This window comes from Echeneis naucrates, chromosome 12 (assembly GCF_900963305.1).
Source record: "Echeneis naucrates chromosome 12, fEcheNa1.1, whole genome shotgun sequence".
Taxonomy (NCBI): domain Eukaryota; kingdom Metazoa; phylum Chordata; class Actinopteri; order Carangiformes; family Echeneidae; genus Echeneis; species Echeneis naucrates.
Genome location: NC_042522.1, coordinates 10,629,854 through 10,647,403, shown reverse-complemented (window position 1 = coordinate 10,647,403; position 17,550 = coordinate 10,629,854). Strand labels below are relative to the sequence as shown.

The 17,550-nt window shown below is 38.8% G+C and overlaps 2 protein-coding genes across 3 annotated transcripts; one reads left to right on the top strand and one right to left on the bottom strand.

Moving 5' to 3' along the window:
* Positions 1–5,300: 5,300 nt before the first annotated feature.
* sftpba (surfactant protein Ba) lies at positions 5,301–9,523 on the top strand. 2 transcript variants are annotated; one of them, XM_029516272.1, is made up of 10 exons: positions 5,301–5,441; positions 5,537–5,580; positions 6,228–6,302; positions 7,067–7,192; positions 7,276–7,371; positions 7,497–7,577; positions 8,185–8,365; positions 8,855–8,913; positions 8,993–9,058; positions 9,142–9,523. In XM_029516272.1, exons 1-9 carry the CDS (start codon positions 5,390–5,392, stop codon positions 9,047–9,049), a joined length of 771 nt encoding a protein of 256 aa, XP_029372132.1. In that variant the 5' UTR covers positions 5,301–5,389; the 3' UTR covers positions 9,050–9,058; positions 9,142–9,523. The 2 variants fall into 2 exon arrangements, with proteins under 2 accessions (XP_029372132.1, XP_029372131.1); XM_029516271.1 differs by having other exon boundaries at positions 7,276–7,389.
* A 275-nt stretch (positions 9,524–9,798) lies between these two features.
* On the bottom strand, positions 9,799–16,986 carry mat2aa (methionine adenosyltransferase 2Aa). Its single transcript, XM_029516270.1, has 9 exons — positions 16,617–16,986; positions 14,889–14,966; positions 14,179–14,301; positions 13,852–13,964; positions 13,570–13,713; positions 13,069–13,287; positions 12,651–12,833; positions 12,328–12,461; positions 9,799–12,217 (listed from the first exon to the last, which is right to left on the bottom strand). Exons 1-9 carry the CDS (start codon positions 16,708–16,710, stop codon positions 12,118–12,120), a joined length of 1,188 nt encoding a protein of 395 aa, XP_029372130.1. The 5' UTR covers positions 16,711–16,986; the 3' UTR covers positions 9,799–12,117.
* Between the last annotated feature and the right edge of the window lie 564 nt (positions 16,987–17,550).

Sequence of the window (17,550 nt, the reverse complement as noted above, 5' to 3'; positions counted from 1 at the left end):
AAAGTTCTCTTTTTTATATTTTTTTCAAGAGGACATCATTAATCAAGTGTAAACTGCTATGATCCTGATAGATCAGTAGATATCAGGTTTTAACACCCGATTCCCAGGTGAATATGGCATGTTGCATATGGTGAAGCAGTTTGATTCAGGACAGAGTAAAACTTGACAAAGACAGCACGGTGTCTAGAAAGAGGTACCCTGAAACTAAAGGGTTTCTAGATTGCATGCAATTAATTATTTTTAATCATTTGGTACAACTTGTAAAGCTATGCTTAAAAAAAAAATTCATAGTACCGATCTACAAGAAACTCCAAATTTTCTAAAACACCGACAGCATGATGCCAGAGCTCATAATAAGGTCGGAAAAGAAAATAATACAATAATAACTGACAGGAAAATGTCATCCAATAAAAGATCAGAAACACATTACAAAAAAAAAAAAAAAAGGAAAGAAATATCAGATTGGATATGTTTAGAAAAGATACTGTAGTCCCTTCTGTTCCATCAGAGATGAACGATATAAGAGACTGCAGGTGAGTAGCTCACAGTGTTGTGAGCACTGAAAACAATGCTTCTGATCAATATTAAATAACCACACAGAGCAAAGTAAAACAGGTCACATAGGGAGAGGAAGCTATAGGTAAACAGTGCAAGGTGCGTGCAAACAGGGATGGCCTGTAGAATGAAATTGTTTACTATATATGGTAGCAAGGAATTCAGTTTTACGTGACGTAAACAAAAAATTATTTTCGTGCAATGGTGCAGCGGAAGAATTTCTAAACAATGGAGGACAGCAAAGCAAAGCAGGGTTGAGGGAATGTGTAGGAATCTGTCTAAACTGGTTACCAACCAGATAAAAAGCCTGTTTGCCACAGTGTTAAACAAAGCAAATGCAAAAGAAGCAGTGGTTGTTTGTTAGCTCAGTCAAACTTGTCCTGCCACAACATTTACAGTAACAGCGCAGCAGAGGTCAGTATTCGCATTCAGCCGTGGCCAGATCATTTCAGGACTGTTCACTGGGGGGGGGGCAAAATGAGGGGATACTGTGGTAAATTTGTTTGTTTGTTTGTTTGTTTGAGTCAGATTTTCAATATTTTATTTATGGTGAGATTGTAATGGATTTATTGAGAGGGTTGTGGGACTAAAACTACAACTTGTGTTGATTTAACAACAACGACAACAGCCTCATAAACGCCCATCTGTGCTCGGTTGCACTTTCAGATCTAATCAAATAGATACTGATAACAGTAACATGCCTGCCATTGTAGCAGAATAATCTCAATAACTGACTTATTTTAGTGAGAACACTTCCTGCCTGTCTTTGAGATCCGAATAATTTTTGGAGGTGTTTATTAGGATTCACATGATCCCCTGTGTTCACATCATTTACAAACATTTGTGTTTGTTATTGTTATTGGATCATTATTTTTAATCCATCCACATTAAAATAATATGTTGTAATTTGTTATGGGAAACTGTTTCCTCAGAGTTTATGGTACTCTTGATAAATATTTAACAACATATAATTGAATACAAACTGGTATTCACCTCAAAGATCTTCCTTCCACTGGTTTGAAACAACGTCAAGTAATCTGAAAAAGAAGGAAGTGGCACATAAATAAATAGTTCATTGTACTTTGACCTTTATTTTGGTGAAAGCTGTGGGGTGTGATTATTTGCTGTGAATGAAAAAGTGAAAAAATAACCACATCTTCATTTGTAACAAATCAAGACTTCACAAGGCGAGGTGTAAAGGTGTAATCAGAAAAACTGTTGCACTTAACATCTAGATTTACTGTTTATTCACTAATGCATTAGTGTATCTCTGCCTCCCTGTACTGTAGCATTGATATATTAACTAACACATATTGTAAACACTTTCACAACACAACAGAAAAATTGTATAAGCAGTGAACATACGGTAAACAAGGAAATCAGGGCAAAAGATAGACATTTTGTGGAACAGAGCTTAAAGGAAATAGCAAACACTGGTTCAATAAAATTGTGTCGATACTTTAAAAAAAGATTCATCCTTGCTTCAAAACAAAGTTAACTCATGTGCAAAATAACATATTGGACAATGACTCACAATCTCCTACATTAAACGCATTTTTGTGTTAAAGTCTAAAGTTTAAACTCATGGATCGCATGATTCAACAGAGGAAGGTCAGACAGGTCAATTAAGGTCTTGCCTGTGCAAGGTTAAAAGATTCTCATCACCACAGCTTCCTTAATTTAATTTGTGTCTAATGCAACATGGCTCTCCATTGCAACAAACTGCTTAAACACACGAGAGAGTAAAGAGTGAGGCTTCGTGTGGATGGGAGATGGTATTAGAGAATCAGGAGGCTGCAGTTACCAAGCAATACTACTTTACCACAGCGAGTTTCATCAAACACACGATTTATCTGTGGGTATTCAAGACATTTCATCAATTTAAGAGGCAGCAAAAAAAAAGAAAAAGAAAGAAAAAGTCAAAGGACAGGAAGAGAAGCTCGATATCATAGCTTGCTTTGATCAGGTGGGGTCTGGCAAGCTGGACATGCAACTTGTCCTCTGCTTCACAAAATGATTGCACAGGTATTCAATTACTGATCTTTGATTAGACGAATTGATTTCAAAACGAATTACTAACTGCTCATTACAGACCAGTTCAAGATTAAATTATTCCAGATGTATTTCCGATCATTTGACATCAGCTGCCAAAGCCATAGATTAATTACAGATCCACAGTCTTGTGGTTCTGTACTGAACAGGGCAAACCCCAAATCTCAATCTTCACTTTGTTTTGAATAGTAAAACAAAGTGGTGACTGAGAGTGAAGGGAGGAGGAATAGGGACAATACTGCTACATGCGTGGGGAATGAGCTGGCATGACATAAACCAAAAGAAAAGAAGACTTCTAGACTGGCCTGCCTTGGCAGGGAAGGAATTTCCCAGCATAACTCAGAGACTGGTCTGACAAATGATGATGTAATTTTTGCACGGAATTCAGTGGAAGCAGTTGAAAAGACAATGGAACCAATGAAAAAGCCCCATCTTTATTTCCTTGAGCCTCACTCCCTTAGCTATTAATGTTTGCCCCAAAACACACATTAAAAAAATGATTATAAAGGCTGTGGAGAATATGCATGCAGGTAAGGAACAGGAAGACAGACACAGACAGACAACTGAAGGTGTGGTCCACAATTATCTATATGATAAAGCCTTCGTTCAATGAACTCTTATGACGATTGTGCTAGTTAAGGTTTGTCATTATTTTTCCAATCAGTATTTTAGTGAAAGAAGAATAATGGAAATAAAAGGGCTGGGTGGTAACAAATGTTCTATTAGAGACCTGTATTATTGTCATAATAACTGAATTACTGTAGTTTCCACTAAAATAACATTTGTGAAAAATCTCTCTCCTGATGTTTTCAAAATTTGCTGATCGGCAGCCCAAAATTAATCAATGCGGCGCTACAGGATGTAAAAGAGAAAGAAGCAGCACATTTGTGATGTTGAACTCAGTGAATGTTTTTCTCGCAGCAATTACAAATAATAATTAAAAAATTGTTATTGGGTAATTAGGTTGTGAAATATGTTTCATAATCTTAATGTTAATGTTTATAGATATATCAACTAATAAAATGTATTAATAAACATGTGGGCATGTTGAGTTGTCATTATTTCAGATATTGCTACTGATGTGATCTATTTGTAGTTTTAGATCTGTTGTAGATCTGAGCTAGTACTAGAAGTATTAGAGACAATATGAACTAATAATGTGAAAGAATACTGTATTTCACATGACATAATGTATATGTCACAATTTACATTACATAATTACATAATGTTAATTTTATATAAGTAGGAATTTGTACAAATCTCAATTTCCATTTATTTTTTGAGACTTAATTGATTTTAGTTGTGCCAACATCTGTTTGTGAAAAAAAAAATTATATGGGAGCATATCAATAAGGGTTTTTTTTTTTTTTTTGTGTTAGTATTTCATGGGTGCTCTCTTACAGAATGAATGTGTCAGGTACATCTGTAGGGACTGAGAGTAAGCTGCATTAAACTGAGTAAAGATTGTTTCCCGCTAAAGGAATTTTACATGCGGAACAAAAAGCAAAGAGAGGCAGCTGGAAACATCAAAGCAGTTTTGCAGGCTGAGCAAGCACCAGGGATGAAGCAGTTCCAGTCAGAAGAAGAGACAGATAGAAAAAGTTAGAGGTACTGAATTCCTGAAACAGCCAAGAGCCATAAAATGTAAAAATAAGATCACAGATTAACAGGAATCAGGGAACCACCTGACCAGAAATCATTACAACAAGCTGGAGACTATGACTGTAAAAAACACTTCTGAAAATTTCTTTCGTCAAAGTTGAGCGATTTTCCCGAGTTACTGGAAATATTCCACTAACAATGTCACCTGTTTGTGACTCAACAGATAAAAGGTCAGGTGAACACCCATTTATGCAGAACTCATCCTCTTAGGACCATGAATATGTTTAGCTGATATAGAGACACCCTTTCGTCTATTTCAGTCTATTACAAAATCAGCCATAAAAATCTTCAATCACTGTTTCTCAGACAGTAATTCAATCTTAAAAGTCGATCTGCAATGTTGTGAAATAATTACTGGCTTTAGTGGGAGAAGGCTGGTGTCCATTCAGTCAGCTACTTTTTAAAGAAAGCTGTGTTTTCCACTTTAATACAATCAATTTCTTCAATTCAGTGAGTCCCGGAAGTGAGATGATTAAATACAATGTCCTTCATTCAAAACAGTAAATTATACTTTAGTCATCACTATTAGAAAGCTGCATGAAACTGAGTAAAGATTGTTTCCCGCAAAAGGAATTTTACGCGCGGAACAAAAAGCAAAGAGAGGCAGCTGGAAACATCAAAGCAGTTTTGCAGGCTGAGCAAGCACCAGGAATGAAGCAGTTCCAGTCAGAAGAAGAGACAGATAGAAAAAGTTAGAGGTACTGAATTCCTGAAACAGCCAAGAGCCATAAAATGTAAAAATAAGATCACAGATTAACAGGAATCAGGGAACCACCTGACCAGAAATCATTATCATCTATTAGAATTAACCAACCTGTATGATACGCATAATTGATGCCCTGCAGTCTGTGCATGTTTCAATTTAAATATAAATAGACAGAACATCTGTTTGTTTGTGTGAAGTTAAATTTAACACCTTATTTGAGGAACTGAGTATGAAGCTACAACAAGTAGCTCTAGAGTCAAAATAAAAAAACTGTTCCGCAATGCAATATGAGGTTTTTTTTCTCCCTCACTGCTCACAGTTATTTAAAATACAAACTGCATTGGCGGTCTGGCAGCATCCTGCTCAGATCTGAGGAGGGAAGACGTCCTGCTGAAAGCCTAAACTTCACTCAGGATGGCCTTGCTCACACTCATGTTGGTTCTCTGCATTGGTCTCCAAGGCCATGGTAAGACGCAACAAATATTTAGCGGTCAAGACCATGAATTATTTTAAGTCAAGTGATGAGATAAATGACCGATGATGTGATGAATATCCCTGCAGCTCTGACCTTAACTCTAAATACGGATGCTGAGGCCATGAGAGTAGTAAGTGATGATCCCTCCTTTCTTCTAACAAAGCTATGCTTGAAATTCAAAACTGAAAAAAACAAAAAACAAAACATATTTTAAAAAGCAGATTTTTATTTTCATTAAATGTGAGTGCTACTTTATATCCAGATTTAAAACGTATTGAAACAAGTGCTCAACACCAAACAACAAATTTGAAAAAAGGAAATGTCATTTACTTTTGCAAATGACATTTACTTAGATAATATTAGAATTAGAAATTCATTGCCAGACATAGTTAAAATATTGTGCACAAAAATTGAATGCTGCAACATATTTATCTATTTCAATGATACCACTATGTAGAATGACTTTTGAGGAATTTTTTATAATGGAAATGATGCATAAAAAAAATGTAAATGTGTATGAGAAAAGCATTTTCAACCTTTTTAAAAGAGAAATGAGATTTTCATTGGTTAAAAGGAGGAAGTCTCAGTATTTCCTGGTGTGTTGGAACAAAACTTTCACTGTCTTTTTTTTTTTTTTCATGTTTCAGTTTTGATTTTATGGAACTGAATCTGCCACATATAAATTTAAATTCAAAGACACAATTCTACAGCATTTAAAATGCATGCAAAATTGAATGAGTCAGTTTAAGGTGTGAATGTATCTTCATTATGTAACAGACCGGTGACGTCTGCCAGGACTGCACCAAAATATTTGAACTCCTTGTTGACATGCTTTCCAATGCAGACCTCCAGGTGAGTACAACAGCAAACAGACTCAAGGTGATTCACTTTAGCTCACTGATAATGGAAAATACTTTGTGGTAATGGTTAAATAGTTCTATCTTTAAAATATGCTCTCATCTGTTGAAGCAAAATTCTTCACACTCAAAGGTGCATTAGTTTCCAAGAAGTCATCAGATGAACAAAGCGCACAATAAAGGAATTGTGCTGTTTTGCTTTGGGGCAAAAAAAAAAAAAAAAAAAAAAAAAACCCACTTCCCATTTTCTAAGCTTAAAAAACCTGAAATGATTCTGAAAAGAGTGTTTGGTTTTTGTTCCTTTTTTTCGTGATGTAGTTTCCTGAGAGCTGGTCCCATCTGAATTAAAAAAAATGAAAGCATTAATTGGTTAGAGAGACATGTGGCCACGTACCTTTGTGAAGGGTTGAAGTTGATCAGCTGTAAATAAAACAAAAATACAAAAGGTAAATGTAATGCAACAACAAAAAGTGGATGAAATAAAAATCTTCTGCGCTGTATGGATTAAAAAAAAAAAAAAAAAAAAAAACTGATGCCAGCTTTTGAATTCACTTAACTGGTCAGAGTTGATATTGAAAGTGTTCTTCAGGGCGATATACAACTTGCATCTGCTCGTGACTAGGAGTAACTGGATGGCTCTGCATGTCCTGGGTCTTTAAATCACTTAACAAAAGGAGCAATTATTTTTGAAAATGTAAATCTCTTCATTAAACTTAAATTTTCTGAATTTTTTTTTTTTTTTTTTTTTCTTTCCTCCAGAAAAAAATCATGAAAGCCATTGAGACTGTATGCGATCACCTGCCTGGGCCGGGCACTGCCGCAATCTGCAAAGCAGAGGTGGAAAAGATGTTTCCTCTGGCCATCAACTTCATTACTTCTGTTGCAGTAAGTGATTTTCAGATTTTCAGAATAATGAATAAGGCTTTGATGGCTGGATGTCTGATCTCAACACATCACTTTTCCTGCAGAAACCAGCACAGGTTTGCAAAGCCATTGGGCTCTGCAGCTCCTGTGACAAAGAGGACAAGATGCTTGAGTATTTGGTGAAGGAAGCTCTCCAGGCGGTGAGGACCAGTGGAAACGTCAGTTCACTGCAACACACAAGGACACGTTAAATCGGGAATTAAAAAACAAAAGAGTGAATTTTTGAATTTTTGAACTTCCTCTGCTGTTTGTGTCTGTCAATTAGATGGAAGCCACACCACAATGCTCCTTCTGTATTTTTCTTGTGAAGACTTTGGAGGACATGCTGCCTAAAGAGAGGACAGAGGTGAGTCACACACATGACCCAGTGATGGAATAAACAAAAAGCACAGTACCTCTTTGTCTTGCACACAGACATTTTAAATACTATGTGAAGCCAGCGGCGGACAGTGCCGACTCCACTGTGCCTGCTCATGTTACTGTTACTTTAGATCCTCCGCTCCAGACCGGCGCCGTTCTTCAAACTGTAGGAGATTTTTCCTCCTACAGTGCATAAAGATGATCTTTGAAACTTAAAATAAAATGTGAAACAACCTCAGCTCAACATTAAACTGCAAATATTTCTCTACCTGTTCTCACCTGTGTCTTGCATTGTGCTGTAGCTACATCCTGTCTACATGGAGAGAAGAAAACCAGAAATTAGGCCAATAAAAAAAAAAAAAAGGGGTTTTCTGAACTTCCTGTCAGGAATGTTGCAAACATAAAAAATATATTCATTCCATTTCTAAGGAACATTAGAGTTATGCACGAATCAGCTCCACGGTATATATTATATTTTATTTTTTAGCTTCACAGAGGCAGGTTCAAGTGAGACTGTCAGGAGACTTATCTGACACAGACGCACACATTTCAGTGTGGACAACCAGATGCTTATCTTATTCTCTATTTTACAGGCTGCCGTGACCAAGGCACTGGAGGAGATCTGCCACATCATGCCCTCCTCCTACCGTGATCAGTGTAAGAACATCATTGACAAGTTCAGCAAGTCAGTGCTGGAAGCGATCGAAGGCTATGCCTCGCCCCACACCATCTGTACTCTCATCCACATGTGCAAAGGTCAAGAAGACCCTGTAGGTGAGTCTGCTTCACTGGCGTGTGCACAGCTGCAGCTAAGCCTTTTCATCAGGGATAGTTTTTGTAATTAATTAATTAATTGCTTAGACTATGAAATCCAAAGAAAAACAACAACAAAAAAAAAAAAAGTACTTGTTTTCATCTGTGAATCAGCCAAAACAGAAAGTTAGAAAGAAAGAAAACTGAGCAGTTTTTATTGATTTAACAGTGACAAAACAAGTGGCTGCAGGTGGGCACTCCTATTCACCGTCACAGTAGATCGTCTTGTTAATAAAGAGAAGGTTTCATAATTAATTCAGAAGTATAAACATTTGCTGGTTTCTGCTTCCAGCATTTAGAATCAATGAATCTCACGGTTTTTTTGTTTTTTTTTTTTAATCTTATTTGCTGACAGGAAACAAAAGATTAACAGGGCCATCATTACTATACTTGTTAAACTTGTGCTTTCCCTTCTTTGACAAATTACAAACATCCCTTTTCTCACCTCAGACCCATGCACTCTGACAAAGTACAGGTGCAGAGACATGAACGCTGCCCTCAGATGTGGAGTAAGTAGCTTCTAGGTTGCAAAGTGTGAGTTATTTTTAAAGCACAGAATTTCACCTCTGGTCTCTCTGCTCTACGCAGACTGTGTTCTATTGTCAGAGATTTTCCTGGAAGTCTCTTAACTACAACAGAATGTAACATAATAAGGTTGGTGGACATTTATGATTGTTTTATGGCACAATTTATAGGAAAAATACTCAGTTAAAATATCTCTACACTCCCCTTTTCAGGGTGGAATGAAAAACAAACCACGTCTGCTTCTCCATGGATGGCCTGGATCTTTCTAACTGCGGCCTTTTTTTCTAACCGCTCTGTCTGTACTTCTCTAAACAGTTACTGTTTAGGCATTGTACTGCATTTTGTGATTTTGCTTTGTATACTCAGTGCATTAAGCAAAGAAAATAAGCCTTGGCATATACATGCATATGCATATAACCTGGCATGGCATTAGCTGCAATGAAGTGTCTTTTGGTGACCTTTCACACAGACGATCTTGGAAGAATGACATGAAGGGAAACTCTGAAATCATTTTTTAACTGTACATTATGAGCTGTGAAACGTTCCCCAATCTAACCGATTTTCGGCCATTAAAGAAGCACTTCAAGTTTTCAAGTTTGTGAGTTTGTGAATGAACTAGAGGGGGATATGTTTTTCTGTTATTAAGTTATCAACCTAACTTCTTAGAACAGGAACAGAAGCCACTACCAAGATTGCATGCAATTATATCTCACATGCCTCTTCGATACTGGGAGCCACAACTGCTTTCACGTTTCCGCATGTGAACTTTCATCTACATTAGTCATTAGAACTTAAAGGTATCCACATGTAAAGCATGTAAAACATACAGCTGCTTTATCATAAAAAATAAACAGCCAAAGGCACAGGCCTCAAGCACAAACAAGTGTGTAGTTTATTTGATTGGTTTAAAATAGAAAACCAAGAAACCAGACTCCTCACTGTGACTCATGGATTAGGGTTATCTTACAGCCTTGGGGTACAAACAGGTTTTGGGGCAGGGTGAATAGATAAGGTGCCAGATATTTGGGAGCAGGGGAGAGGGAGAAAGGTGTAAATTAGAAAAGGCACTTTAACACATGTTCAGCAACTGCAGTGACAGAATAAGTTCCAACATAAAAAAAAAAAGTAACAAAGAAATATAGATGATCCACAATCCCTTCCAACGACAGCAGACAATGTAAACAGGCTGATTACTCTGTACAACACCAGCCAAGCATTTGCCTTGTCTGTGGATGAGCCCGAGAATGCAAACATATTGTAGAAAATAAATAAATAAATCTTTAAGTCATTCCACCAGCTGATGACACAAATAGATCAATTTAAAATGGTCTTATAGTGCCACTGTGTGCCATGTGAGGTTTCTTTATAGTACACTCAATGAACCACAAGGTGACGCCAGATGTATCTCTCTAATGAAGACATTAGTCTTCATTATAGATATTGGGAAAAGCTCAAATTCACTATTTCTGGCAGGTCTGGTGGTCGGTTGGAGCGTTTCTGGCCAGGGACCTTTGCTGCATGTCGCTCCCCCCTCTATCCCCCTGTACTGGCTGGGACACACCCACACCATCACTGTCTTTCATGGGGACACAGTGCCATCTAGCAGCATGATGAAAGTATTTTTCTCAACAATGAGACTACACAGAGCTCAGGTGATTTTACCGTTCAATACCAAACTTACTCATCCTTACAGTTAGTTATGTGGGGATATATATCCAGGAGTAAAGCCAGAGAACAGAGGAACTGTGGAAGCATTTAAAGGCTTCTATTGTGCATTCACAACAGCTTGGATTCATACCTGGCCAAGGTCACTCTTTCATCCATCACTCATTGTTTAAGAGTTTGTGGGTTTTTTTTTTGGTAAACTAATAAAATCAAAAGCTTCAGCTTTTAATTGGGAGCTACTATACAGGTAACACTGAAAACAGAAGCCTGTGTCATTTTGGGCATCTTCAAGAAATTATGATCTGTCCATTTCCAGTGATAAAAAATACATAATCCACAAGAATCAAGTTACATATCTTATCCCATATTGTCATTCCTACAAAACTATACTCTTCTAAGGTGACAGCAGTATTGTCTTACATTCACTATGTTGATTGTGCGCTGCCTCTTATGCTTTGTCTTGGTCTGTGTGTGCCTTTGCTCTTCATGCTATTCTACACAGTCCACTAAACATTGTCTACAGGAGTGACTGAGGATGGCAGGAACCTACATTTGTGCAGCTGATTGAAAAACAGTTTTTAGATCATGTAACTCCTTGTATACAACATTCCGTTGTCCTTCCTTGGTACTGAAGCTGGGCTTATCTGTAGTTACACCCAGAGCCAGTCTCAAGAAGGCCAAGTGCTGGACCACGTCTTAATCTCTGTCAGTAGAACATTGACACATTTAACATTATCTAAACATTCACATGACATTTACACCTACAAGTTAATTTTCAAAGTGGAGTGATTTCATGGTGCAGCCCAACATAACCACAGGGTCATAGCAGCTTCTGACTTCTCTGTAAAACGTCAGAAAAACATGGCCTGAAGGGACAGCACGAATACAAAAAAGAGCAATTTCTATATAAAGTGTTTGACCCAAATTGTCCCATATAACTCTGACAAACAGGGAGCGTCTGTTCTGTGACAGGAACAGAGGTGATGCAACACAAAATGGTTATCAACCCAACGTTAGGTGAAATGGAAAATAATGTGCCGACTTTAGAGAGAAAGCAACAGTGCATGGCTATCACACAACTATCCCTAAGTTTTGTTTCGGTTTCACTTCATTTGTAATTTTAAAATCTGAGAAACACCTGAAGAGTTATTATACACCCTCTCCTGTTGGAAATGTGTCAAGCATAGTTTTAACTGTCAATAACACTCAAAAAAATTGTAGAGCCACCAGAACAAAGATGGATTGACACTGGAAGCACTGCTCAAATCTGCATGCACTCCAACAAATCTGATCGGTTAAATATCCAGGAAACTGAAATCTGATGGTAATCTATCCTAAAATGTACAACACCAACAGGTGGGGAATGGGTATCTCATCTTGTAATAGAGGCTGGGGTGATGTGGCTGTGTTTGCAAGGAGAAGGGGGAAGAAGGGAAGGAGGGAGGAGGGAGGGAGGCAGACAAACACCAAAGTTTATCTGTAGTACACCTAAGGCCCACTGGAAGATTAGAGGAGTGGGTTCATTATTTCAGCTTCTTGGGGACTTCCCATGAAAAAACATCACGACCAAAGTGCCCATAAGCAGCTGTGCACTGGTAGATGGGCTTCTTCAGGTCCAGATCCCTGACAGAGAAACACAGTGACTTTTAAAAACCTGAAATATGCATTAAATTAGCATAACTGAGATTCAGAATCCATGATTATGAGTAAATATCTGACATTGGACATCACACCTCACAATAACTCCCGGTCGGAGGTCAAAGTTTTTCTTTACAATGTCCAGAAGCTCTTTCTCGCTCTTTTGGGATGTCCCATAGTGGAAGATGGAGACAGAGAGGGGATGGGCTACTCCAATAGCATAGGACACCTGAAAGAGTTGTCAACAGTTAGACACAAATGAAGAACTTTACCTGGAGAGAAAGCAAAGACATTTTTAAAGCATTCACCACATGCTACGTTTTTCTCAGTATTGACAATATTTTGGAAAACATTAGGTTTTGGAACGTGGATCTCTCAAATTAATATATATATAAAAACAGTTGTATTGTACACTCACCTGGACCAACACCCGCTTGCAGAGACCAGCTTTTACCAGTGATTTGGCCACCCAGCGGGCAGCATAGGCAGCAGAGCGATCTACCTTTGTGTAGTCCTTTCCTGAAAAGGCTCCACCTCCGTGAGCCCCCCAGCCCCCATAAGTATCAACAATGATTTTACGCCCAGTCAGACCAGCATCACCCTGTGGAAAAGAATGGACACATTAGACCTTGGACTTTTAGGTTTACAAACATTTGAAGTAAGTTGTTTTGAACTTTTTCTTTCCACTATAAAATATGCGATGATTACACCAAGATTTGGAATCAGGTCTAGAATAAGATGTGATCACTTTAAACAAACTCAAATGAAATTGTTCCAAAAATGAAACTGACTTTTTAAATTCTAGGTGTTACAGACTTTAAGGAAGCTCATCTCACCTGCGGTCCTCCAATGACAAAGCGGCCACTGGGCTGCAGGTGGTATATGGTGTCCTCATCGAGATAACCACTGGGGACCACGGCTTTCACCACCTGCTCTTTCAGAGAGCGACGCATCTCATCCAGAGATATATCTTCATCATGTTGCACAGATATCACAATGGTGTGGACACGCAGCGGTACCATAGCACCTCGATCTTGTCTGTACTGAACAGTCACCTGAAGGGGAATGGAAACAATGGATGAACATTTACCCACAAAAAGCTTGAAACTTTTTCTTTAAATTTCTCAATATTTCAAAGCAAATACCATTATTACAGTTATTGACGTTCTAACATCTTTGAAATAATGGATCGTCTCTATAATATACATCTGCAACAAAACCTTTAAAGAAATAGTATAGAAAGGACATCTATTATACAAAATTGGTTTTCTGCATTTTGCTTCCCACACCATGCAGATGGGTTATACGGAGGTAAAGGCAATAGTTCCTTCTCTAACCTGAGTTTTGGAATCAGGTCGGAGCCACGTCAGTGTACCATCTCTGCGTAATTCAGCCATCTTGGCGTTGAGCTTGTGAGCCAAGATGATAGTCAGAGGCATGCACTCTTCAGTCTCATCAGTGGCATATCCAAACATCAGACCCTGTCAGAAGTGCAATTGCAAATCACAGCATGAATAGAGGGGAAAAAAATAACACGACAAACTCAATTAACAAAGCATTTCCGCCCCCAATACTCAGCTGTGGCCAAATCATAAAAATACATGTAAAAACCCTCCAACCTGGTCACCAGCTCCCACGTCCTCCTCTTTTCGATCCAGGTGAACACCCTGAGCAATGTCAGGAGACTGCTGCTCCAAAGCCACCAGAACATTACAGGTCTTATAATCAAAGCCTGTAAAACAACATGAGAAAGAAGACGCCTGAGGAAAGAGTTTCACATTTTCACCCTCATACTTGAGCCTCCTTCGAACACAGTATGTTTTAGAATGTTTTATGTTTTAGGTCATTACTCACGCCCCACAGACTGATTAAATCCTCACAGCTTAACTACTTTTAATTCTCTAGTCTCGACTTTAGCTACACTCATAACAACTAACTCACTGTACCTTTAGAGGAGTCATCATAGCCGATGTGCTTGATTGTCTCCCTGACAATCTTCTGGTAGTCAACATTGGCCCTAGAGGTTATTTCCCCAGCCAGCAGGATCATCCCCGTTTTAGCAACAGTCTCTGTGGATTGAATTGAAATGTGAGGGATGATACTGAACTAAATACAATCAATGATTCAAACAAGGAGGCAAAAGGAGAGGAAAGAGCAGGAAACAAAGAAAAATCTCCAACTTCCTACAGCACAAAGACAAAATGATCCTATGTTTTCTTTTGTATGACCACAGACTAAAAACAAAATGAATGAATAAATAAAATCATACGATTTAGCTTGCTATAACCAAAGAGCGAAAGAAACAGCAAACTCTCACTTTTCAGTTGGATCTGTGAAATATCTAGCATCTCTGTTTAAAATGATTTAAATTACTTAAACAGTTTATGTTACTTGTATTCTGGATATAAACTATCATACTGCCCTATTATTTATGATGGTAATGGATGAAAATGACAGTGAACCAGCAAGTTAGACTAGTTTCAATGATATAGTTCATTTAGTTGTTCAAATGTATTGGCCTATCCACATATCTATTGGCAAAATGGTCTATACTAGTAAATATCCTGAGGCTTAAGTAGGGCACACAAGCAAACATCAAATGTGGGAAATTTGTGTTTATAAAGGTGGTCAACTCATTTTGCTGTCCAAGACTTACCACATGCTACTTTAGCATCAGGGTCTTGACTGAGGTGAGCATCCAACACAGCATCACTAATCTGGTCACAAATCTTATCTGTGGAGTAACAAGAGACGAGTCAGAAATGTTGTCAATATACAAACACTTACACATCACACATATCGTGCTTACGGTTTAATAAGCACATGCAGCAGGAGACTTGTTATATGTAGTTATACTAATTTTTTCCACGGTAGAAAATAAGTAAAAAATAATAAGATTAAAAGTACAGATCCTTTGTTACTCAGGTGTTAAGTTGGCTAAGATAAAAACCGGTTTATTTTTTCTGGATGTAAAAAAAAAAAAAAAAAAAAAAAAAAAAATTCTCCTAGTCTAGAGGCTGACAGTGAGCTCAGATGTTTAACTGTCCTTCATTTGTGTCTGAAATATTCTCTAATTACTCCCCCACACATCTGAAGACAGGGGGTACGGCATTCAAGGTATGGCTGGAGCTGATCAGATGTACCCCAGATATTTTCTACAAGCCCCGTAAATACCAAGTAAAAAGTGGAGTACATCATTAACTGAAATCTCTGTAGGTGCCTCTACTGTCCTACAGCTGTCAAGTGTGTGGATGTGGCTACTTTACACCCACTGTTGAACAGCAGCCCCTGCAGTACCTATATTTAGGAGCACTGGTAAGCCTATTATCCATTTCAATAGAGCTGCCCCCTGTGTAACACTGAAAATATATGACAGTAAGTAAGTATTGGAAGCTGAATAGATCTGGAATTTAAGTGTATGTTGGATGTTCAGGTGTCTTTTTAATGAGACCTTATAGCTAAAATTAAAACAATCTACCCTGGAAATAAAATCACGGGTCATAGTAGTCACTTTTATTCAGAATGTTTTAGAGGGAAGTTTTGAAGGCTTATAATTTATTCCTGCTGACACAAACTCCTTTCTGGCAGGGCTCAGGTGTACTTAAACTGCCAACTGAGTGTACATTACAGAGATCAGATATTTACAACAAAAATGCAAAACTCCTTATGTATTACTCTAGAAACTTAGTTTAGAGACTTTAGAAAATAAACTGACTTTTCCACTGTATTAATAAATTAAAATTTGTATTACAAACTAACTTTAGCACACAAGGTATATTTTTTATATAATATAATGTTGAGGGGATTGTTGACACTTTTGACGGAGTCACGGGTTAAAAACACAACATCTAAGTAATCTCATGGCTTTGCTGATCAGACAATAACAAACCAGCCGAGTCTGAGTTATGTTTTACTGTCAGAGCTGTCATCACACAACTGCTGTCCTGTTTGTCTTGGCAGGAAAAACCTAAATACATGGCTCATCAAGTTCCTAAAGCAGCTTCTATCTGGTGTAAACATGCAGGAAACACGTCAGAGCCGGATCGTGCTGCCTGATTGACAAGACACCAACATATCAGCTTCGACAGCTAGCGACCGTCTCGTTAGCATGAAGGCGCCGGTTTAAGATTATTATAAACCCTGTCTTTAACAAACTATTGCCCTTTCCTGGATGAATTAAACCTCAGTTCTTTTTAAACAGTATGTGGACTCAGTTTTTCTGTGTGTTTCCAGAGAAAGGGGGGGCATGAACAGGCTACTCATCGAACAGCTGACAGACAACAACATGCCCGAGTCGATGGAGAGGAGCCACATGACCTTGTTTGAGGGGCTAACCGGATGCTAACAGGCTAATTACCGATTCCCGCCCGACAGGCAGACTTACCGGGGTGTCCTTCTCCGACTGACTCGGAAGTGAAGAGGAAGCAGTCTTCATCAATGTAGCTGTCTTTGTGTAAGCCGTTCTGGTGGGAGTTCATTTTAGTCAACAAGCACAGTGTCAGCTAACAAGCTAGCCGCTCAGATAGAGACCCGCTCTTACAGTTCAGGAGCCACACGGAGTTTTTGCACCTTTTCCACAATGCCGTCTGTCTGTCTGTCTGTCTGTCTGTCTGCCTCTCTCTCACTCACTCACACACACGCATACGGACATACATACATTCATACATACATACAAACACACAAAGCCTGCAGTGCCGCTTCAAGACTCGGCTTCCTGGTGAAGTACATGCAGGACGGACGATTCTACTTATTCGCTTGAGGAACTTGTTCAGACGCTTCCTGTCATTTCTGAGCAGCCAATGATGTTGTTGGATATAGATGACGTGTGAGGGGGCGTGGTCTAAATCGGACAAACAGAAGCCTATCCTGGGGCAGCACGGCTGTATAGGGAGCGCTGTTGCTCCCCGTAATAAAAAGGTCGCTGGTTCGGTTCCCGCCCTGGGCCTTTTCTGTTTCCTCCCTCTAAAGAGTCTGTCTCTGTGTTTTGGCCCTGTGATGGACTGGTGACCTGTCCAGGGTGGCCCCGCCCTTGCCCAGTGTGGGCTGGGATTGGCTCCAGCACCCACTGACCCCCTGACCTCTTGTTCCTTTTGGGTCTTTGCTGCCTCTGGACCAGGGACAGACTGGTAATCTGGATTTTTGGCAGGCGCCATAGGGGCCGCGGCCCAATTAGCGAGAAGCATGTGGCCCCTGAGTTGTTCCCAGAGGCCCATGATGATTTCTGTCGGCCCTTGAGATATGGTAATGAGTTAGTATGTTGATGAACGGTCAAATTTCTCTGCTATCTTCTCATTGGCCAGCAGATGATCTGGTCAGTA

What these genes read in the sequence shown, in the direction of transcription:
- sftpba (XM_029516271.1), top strand. Translation starts at nt 5,390, where the DNA reads ATGGCCTTGCTCACACTCATGTTGGTTCTCTGCATTGGTCTCCAAGGC. An exon ending in TTTCCAATGCAGACCTCCAG is followed by an intron (nt 6,303 to 7,066) that starts GTGAGTACAACA and finishes TCTTTCCTCCAG; the next exon opens with AAAAAAATCATGAAAGCCAT. An exon ending in CGGTGAGGACCAGTGGAAAC is followed by an intron (nt 7,390 to 7,496) that starts GTCAGTTCACTG and finishes TCTGTCAATTAG; the next exon opens with ATGGAAGCCACACCACAATG.
- mat2aa (XM_029516270.1), bottom strand. Translation starts at nt 16,710, where the DNA reads ATGAACTCCCACCAGAACGGCTTACACAAAGACAGCTACATTGATGAA. An exon ending in CTATGATGACTCCTCTAAAG is followed by an intron (nt 13,965 to 14,178) that starts GTACAGTGAGTT and finishes GTTGTTTTACAG; the next exon opens with GCTTTGATTATAAGACCTGT. An exon ending in TTGTCATTGGAGGACCGCAG is followed by an intron (nt 12,834 to 13,068) that starts GTGAGATGAGCT and finishes TCTTTTCCACAG; the next exon opens with GGTGATGCTGGTCTGACTGG.